At 44.2% G+C, this 7,638-nt stretch overlaps 1 protein-coding gene across 1 annotated transcript in view; it reads left to right on the top strand.

Moving 5' to 3' along the window:
• The window catches only part of ENTPD3 (ectonucleoside triphosphate diphosphohydrolase 3), a 16,206-nt gene extending 13,327 nt beyond the window's left edge, over positions 1-2,879 (top strand). Inside the window, exons 8-9 of the mRNA XM_009640169.1 lie at positions 489-626; positions 2,646-2,879. Coding sequence (XP_009638464.1) covers positions 489-626; positions 2,646-2,879 — 372 coding nt within the window. The remainder of the gene's footprint in view (positions 1-488; positions 627-2,645) is intronic.
• Positions 2,880-7,638: the final 4,759 nt, after the last annotated feature.

The following is a 7,638-nucleotide window of genomic DNA, read 5'->3' as shown; positions in this document are numbered from 1 at the left end:
GGTATTTTCTTCTTTTTTTTTTTCTTTTTTTTTTTTTCCTTTTTTATCTGTAAAAGGGAGCTATTAAAAGAATATGGACTGGACAAGTATTCAGAACTTTTCAGAAGGTCTGTATCAGTCTCAACATTTGTTTTCCCACGGTGCTTCAAACCATGTAGTATTTCTAGCATGCTTACAACTTGGACTAGGTTTTGAAATTTCATTTCACAGTTTTAACCATGCTGTAAAGACGACCTGGAAAATTTAGGAACCATAACATCCTCAATCTTTTATGTGCAGTTTTATGTTTACTTTCATTTTTTACCACATAAGCTATGTCACTGTCAGAGTCTTTCTAAATCTCCGTATCTAGTTGTCCTCAACTTTACTTGGTGTTTTTGAAAAATGCTAATAAATTCTAATTAGAATCCAAAGTATTCTCTAGTTACAAAAAACAAAAGCATTTGTTTTTCATAATTTACATGTTTTTTAAAACCTTCTGCTTTCAGCTCCAGTTTATGCTGCCTAAATTTGAAGAAATATATGCTAGATCCTACTGTTTTTCAGCCCATTTCATTTATTACTTGCTTGTACATGGTTACAACTTTGATGCAGAAACTTGGCCACAGATACATTTTCAAAAGGAGGTGAGTAATAATGGTTTCCTCTTACTGTTATTTTAATCCAAAGTGGTTTAGAAGGAGACAGAAGATGCAGCAGCCTACAAAAATGTGATGGTCGTAAACAGCCTTTGTAAATGATTGTCAAATGTTTGGCATAAGACAAAGCCACTTTTCAGGCCTCAGTAGCAATTTCAGCCTGGTCCCAGGGGTTGCACATTACTTGGAGATGCCACCTAGATTCTTTTAAAGAGCTTTAAGAAAGAAACAAATAATTGTGTTTTAAACCTTTCCCCAGTTTGTTGAAGTAGTGGCTTCCTCTAGGCAGTGATCTGCCTGAAACACCTTGCCAGTAAAGGCCATTTTGAGCTAACCCTGCTGAGCTGGACAGGAGAACTCCTTTTCTGTCTGCTGGCAGAGCCCTGGGGGAACCAGCAGAGCTGGTTTGTAGTCAGTGAGTGGTGATGAAGCGATCTAGGGCAGTTTTCATCCTCAGCTGGCACATCCATCTGTGCCATAATCTGGTTCTCTGGAATAAGAATGTATATTGTTGGGGTACGGGCTTTCAGTTGGTAGAGAGAGAAGGCTTATGATGTTTGTGCAATAGCTGCATTTCTCTCTCCCTGACCTCAGTTTTTCTCCTAAAAACCAGAGTACTTGGAATGAACTTCTATATATCCATTCTAAAGCTACTGCTAAGAAATCTTTGCTTCCAAATCAGAAGGCATGGCCACTATCTAAGCTTGGCTGTTACATCAGGAAGCGTGGTCCCCACGGTGCTCTGCAATTCCACCCTTTCCTCTCTGCTACTGTACATAGCCTTATTCTAAAATCTTGTCCCAGACGGTCTCTTAATCTCTGTAGTTTGGAAGTGCTTCAGTACTCGCATGCAAAACCAACAAAAAAATAGGCTGTAGATTTTCATGGAGTTTTCCTAAATGCAGGGCATGCTAGCAAGCTGTGAATGAGAGATCGTAAGCAATGTTTTCTGAACAGTGATACCTATTACTGGTGCACTAAGGAATCAAGTAGGATTTTCTTGCCTTATTTTGTCCTCTGGTGGACAACCATTAGAGTGTAACCCAAATACTTATCTTGTAGCTGGCCCTCTAAGCTAGCCCTTGATTAACAAGTTCCACCAATTTCTCTTTAAATGCTCCCCCCCGGACATTTTTTACTCTGTTAAACAATAGATTTTTTTAATTTTTTTTTTTTTAAATTGTGGTTTGATTTGTAGGAGGCAGTGATGTGTACTTACATGTTTTATATAAAAAGGCAAACCATTATTGGAGCCTGGGCATGTGGGAGGAGGAGGAGGGATGCTTTGTCTTCACCCTTTGATCCTGTGCTTATCAAGTGGCAGGATGATGATTTAATGAAAAAGACAATGAAAAATTGATAAACTCTGAAGCTCAAATTAGAAGTGGGGAAAGACGGCAAAGTAGGAGGTCCATGGAGCAATACAAACGTACCTCCTTTGCTTTCGTTTCACCTGTTGCTAAGTAATTTTCTACTTATGTTTATTTTTTAAATGGAAGAGCCTAGTGCTGGTTCATTTGCAGGCACAAAACCAACCATGGAACAAAAGATGATAAATAGAGTACCTGCTCTGGGGACTTTACCCTGGCTTTCTCTTTGTCCATGTCAGTGGGACTCTGTGGGGTTCTTTTGTTGCTTGAACTAAGTAGTATCCTAGGATTTGGCTAAAATGAGGGACTAATTCTAGGAATTAGCACAGTAGTGCTAATTTTTTTTTTTTAAGTGTGTTTCTTGCACAGAAGATCTCATGACTGGCTGTCTGCATATATACGACACATCCTTGTATCCATCCATCTAATACTGCTTTAGCCCAGTGACCAATTTTATGATTAGCAGCCTCTGGAACTACAAAAAAAAGGGTAATTTAAAATTGGTTTGTATCTTCTTTGTATTAAAGTTTTCTCCTTGTTAACTTTAAGGGCAGTTGTCAGCATCAGCAGTTGAGCTTTTGGAACCTCTGATCTTTGAAAAGTCTATGGGAATAGGACTCTTCTCTCTTTGTTTCAGGTTGGTAACAGCAGTATAGCATGGTCACTCGGGTACATGTTAAGCCTCACGAACATGATTCCAGCAGAAGGCAAGCTGATCCAATTACCTCTGAAACCTTCTTTGTTTGCTGGGCTCCTCGTCTTCCTCACAGCTACGGCACTGTTGTGTCTTCTCTTCCTTGTTTACTTGTGTATTGTATCACGCAATCGGAAGAACATCAATTGTGTTGAACATGTATTTATTCCAGAATGAATGAACTTTATTGAAGACAAAATTTTTATAGTGCTATTAAGTTAAGCAGGACTTTATTTTTGAAAAATGGAAGGCAGAATAAAGACAGGCAAAAAGACTTCAGGACCAGAAGCATAAAGAGAGAAGAGACACAAGGAATCTGTGATACGGTGAATTGGAGTGCTTTTGAAATATTTTGGCAATTGTTTCCTTAAAACTAGTTTGTCTGGTGTGCAGCAGAGAAAACGTGGGCAGATACGCCACTTTGCTTGATAAAGGATTAATAGCCTTTTCCTGCGAGGTACGTAGTGGTTTTTTTGTTCGTTAACTCTGTGCTAACTGGTAAACTCAAGTGATGATGGATCTGATCATGGCGGCGGTTGTTTAAGATAAAATTAAACAGCAAGTCACTAGGGGAGGTGGGAACGTGGTGGTTGTTCTTGTGTGTGGTGCTGACACTAAAACCCCCAAATAATCTAATTTCTGAAACTGGAACAAGCACTGGGTAATGACAGGAACTGGAAGGAACAGGTGGGATAGAATTGGTTTTACTGCTGTTCCAAACTGATCCCCGCCACATAAAAGTGTAATAAACTGCCAACACCTCTCAGGACTTTCAAGCCTGTCTTAAAACTGAGCTGTGTCTTTCGGTACCATGGAGATCTCAGAATGCCTCTGCTACGGTACACACGATTTGCTTTGAAGGTGGAACAAAATGCTTTCACGCTTTAGTAACTGAACCTAAATTTAAACATCTCACCGTCACCTCCAGGGGCCACTGGAGTTTTCAGTGTCCTTTTCTCTAACTTCCACAGCAAGGCTTTTTGTAGGTTCTCATACTGAAACGCTAATCTGTATTCCCCACATGTTGTTGATCTCGGCCAGTTGCGGTCAGTACTGACTTGTCATGTACGTATTATTTCAACTGTCTGGGTAGAGTCTCAGACCTGGGACTTTCTGAAGCATTAAGCCCTTCATTCATTCATTCATTAATGTTAAGCCCTTCATTCACGGCCAAGAGGAATAGGAGCCACTCTGCAGGTCAGCAGAACACCCCTTCTGTAGTGGGTTTGGGAACACATTGCTGGAGCTGCGGTTGTGGCTGTAGTGCCTTGATCAGCCTTCCCACTCTCCTGGCCTCAGCGTTCCTTCCGCAGCACCGAGATCTACCTAGCAGATGCTTCTGTCAAAGGCATTAAATACTCCAGAGCTTTCCTGGAAGTGCTGCTGCCTTTGTGCTCCGAAGAGCTGACTTCCTTGAAAGCCCAGGCATTCCTCACCAAACCTCTCATTCCCTTATAAGACTACAATTTTACCCATTGCTCAAGAAGTTCCTCAGGGTCAGTGCCCCTTTTACCTGCCTGTCTTTTGTATAGCTTTGGTCTTTTTCAGCTTGCTTCTGAAATAACCCTTGAAAGAGCCTCCTGCCACATCTGCTGCCATCTCTTCCCTTCGTCCGCTGTTTCTGTTCATCATTTTAATACATTCCTCCCTCTCCACTTTTCAGTGTGAGAAAGTAAAAACTAAAAGGGAGATTACCATACTCCACGCTTGTTGCTAACAAGCTAAAGCCTGTGAGGCTGCACGAGTAGTGGTTTCCACACAGGTGTGTTGCATGCCAGAGATCCACTTGTTGATGGATACACTCAAAAGTCAAGTTAACATTGGATTATGAATTCCAATGGCACAGAAATATGTTTTCTGTCCCAGCTTCAGCTATTCCCCGTATTCATTACACGAGATAGGAGAACAGGGGCCAGTATTTTTTACTTCTGTCTTTGGTTTCTGTATCACCTTCTTACTTTCAGGCTTGTGGGGTTGGGGTTTTGTTTTCTTTTGTTTTTCACAGGCTGATAAATGACTTGAAGGGAATCAAATATAATTTTAAATGGAAAAAAATAAAAAAGTGATTTTTCAAGAGGATCAGTGGGGTGAGGGTTTTGTCCCTTCTCTGTTGGTATACTCCTGTCAGTCTTCCTGGAGTAGCAGTACTTAAGGCAGAAGCTATTACAAGATGATACAAAGTCTTCTTCAGCACCCGTTACATCTGATAAAACAAAATTTACTTCAGAATACATACACATTCCAGAGGATGGCATGAGATAAAAGCCTTATTTTGTGTGACTGATCTGGAACTGCCGTTAAGGGTAAAAAAAGACAGTTGGATGACACCATTAAAACACTTTCTTCAGCTGCTAAATTTCTGCTGAAAATTATATTCTGGGATATTTACTTGCCCTGCGAGACTTTTGCTTTGCTTTGCTTGTGAATGGCAGGGCCATTCAGCCATGGTTTTGCATGCTTGGAAGGCCTGTGCACCAAAGAGAATCAGCCATTCCCCGTTACCAGTCACTCGAGAGAGATTGGTTGGAAAAGGAACTGTCGGGCGCTGGGAATAGGGACAGGATTGTGTAATGTGAAAAACCTCAAGAAATTAATCCACCAGAAGAAAGAGATGAGAAATGAAATGCGTATGGATGTTTCTGAAGGGGGGGGAAGTGGCAAACTTATAAATACACAAACACGGCAGAAGAAAGCGGTGACCTGTACTGCCTGGCAAAATTCAGCGTTGGTAAGATCAGTTAAGAGGACAGAAAAGTAAACACCACTGAGTATGACAAGCGATCATACCCCAATTGGGGGAGTTTTTATTCAACTTTTAAATTCAATTGTTATTTCAGGAACAACATGTGTTCACTTGAAGACCGTGTATCACAAAAAGTGCTCCCCTAGACTTAATTTATGAGTAACAAGAGGAAGGCAGTACCGAGTTGCTTGCCTAGCAATCTTTGTTCAGGCCTAGTGTATGTTTTTAAAAGCGAAATGTGAGGAAATGTTTTTAAGCTTTAAGTCCTGAGTTGTTTTCAGTGTTTGATGTTAAGGCACAGCCCAAGTTTGGTGTTTTTTATGATGCCCCTTCCAGTCATTTCTGATCTTAACAGATGCGGAACTGCATGCGTGCAAGTTGTAAGTTACGTAGAACAGACGCAACCCTCACGTACTCCGTAAGTCATCAATGCAGTCACTAGTGACACCCGAGTATCTCTGCCATAAAAAAATACAAAGGTCATTAAAAAGACCACAGTTTTAGGTAACCTCCCTCCCTTCCTCTGAAGTAGTACTGGAGAGTAATGTTAGATCAAATGAAAAATACTATTCTTCCAAATCGCTGCAAAATGGAAGAATCCAAAAGCCATCACCTTCTACTGACTTGACCTAGAACATGCTCTTTAAAAATAACTAGTTTAATATGTGTATTCATGTATTACTGTCGTAAAGCACAGTAAAATAATGCTAGCGTGGTATTCTGGCTGGGACTTTCAGAAGTACCCGATGGAGTTAACTGCTCATTGACATTTTAATGATCCATTCCCTGAGCACTTGCAAAAAACACCTGCACCATTTAAAATTGCTGAAGTGCATTTTTTACTTGCTCTCTTTTGTTACAAAAGCAAAACTGCACAAACAACAAACACCACACTTTAGGCAGCTAAACGGGGGTATTTCACAGAAGAACCAGAAGGAGGATGGCCAGACCTTTCCTAGCAGTGCTCTGCAGCGCGCTTTGCTTATGAGTTGCTACTCTTGGAGCTTCTCTTCTCACAGCACATTTTGGCTGATGTTTATGCAAGCACGAATCCTGCAGAACGCAATCCCTCACGTGTGTCGGTGCCTCGATGCCCGCGCATCACGGCTGGCCCGGTGAGCTGGCGCTTGCCCATGCAGCTTTTCTGCTGTCCCCTGCCTTCCCTCGCCTGGGGCACTGCTTGGCAGAGCCCCAAGAGCAGCGAGGGCTGTGGGGAGCTCTGGGTGAAACGCCAGGTCCGGCTCCAGCTGCGCTGTGAGGACGCTCCGGCTGGTCGTCCTGCGGAACATCTCTCCACCCAGCACCACCGCCTCGGCAGCTCTGCTCCAGGTTGGAAAGTCCGTCCCGCGTGGCCTGCAGTGAGCTTGCGCTGCGCCTTTGCCCTCTGGGAAACGCCATTCGTGTGCCAACAGGTACCAAGCAATAAAGTCAGAGCAGTCCCGCGCTTGTCTCTGGAGCTGGGAGATGACACGGTCCAAGAACAGAACGAACGCGTTCTTCTGGCAGCGCGCGTGCATCCGTGACACCAGCGCTCGTGCCGGGCCATCTGCCACTGGCAGCGGGAAGCCACCGGCCGCCACGGGCACCGGCCCAGCGCTCGGCTCCTGCTCCAAGCATGCTACCCGTCCCTCTGCTCTGTGACGCGCGGCGATCAAACGCTCCTTTTGTTTGCTTGGTTTCAAACCATGGACTTTTTGCCAGCGGGTGGCATCACCCACTAGGCTGAATTACCACGCTTATGAATACATACGGTTATAATGTACCCTCTCCAGAAGTTTGTCCTGAAGGCCTACTGCCGCCTCCGTCCCGAGCCCATTCTGCGTTTGCTCCGGTGTACCCAGAGCGCTGCCATGGGGGTTGCCAAGCTGCTCTTTCAAATTAGGGGCCAGTTCTGCGCTGACAGGAGACGCCGGGCGCCATCTTGGTGTAGTTTTTCTCCCTCGTTAACACCTCCCGCCTCTCCAAGGGAAGGGCGATTTTAACAAACTGCCTCGGAGCGCGCCGGCCGTGCCCCGCCAGCTTTCTCCTGAGCTCAAACGCAACAAGCTCACCAGCTTAGCCGCGGCCCCGGGATCTGCTGCTCCCACCCGGGATTCCTCAGCCGCCGGGCCCCTCTCTCAGCGGGGCTGGGACCAACCCCGCCCCCTCGCCCGCGCTCCGCAGCGCGCTGCCAGCCGCCGGGCCGGAGCACCG

Source organism: Egretta garzetta, unplaced genomic scaffold (genome assembly GCF_000687185.1).
Source record: "Egretta garzetta isolate BGI_Z169 unplaced genomic scaffold, ASM68718v1 scaffold96, whole genome shotgun sequence".
Taxonomy (NCBI): Eukaryota; Metazoa; Chordata; class Aves; order Pelecaniformes; family Ardeidae; genus Egretta; species Egretta garzetta.
This window is presented reverse-complemented; position numbering and strand designations above follow the sequence as displayed.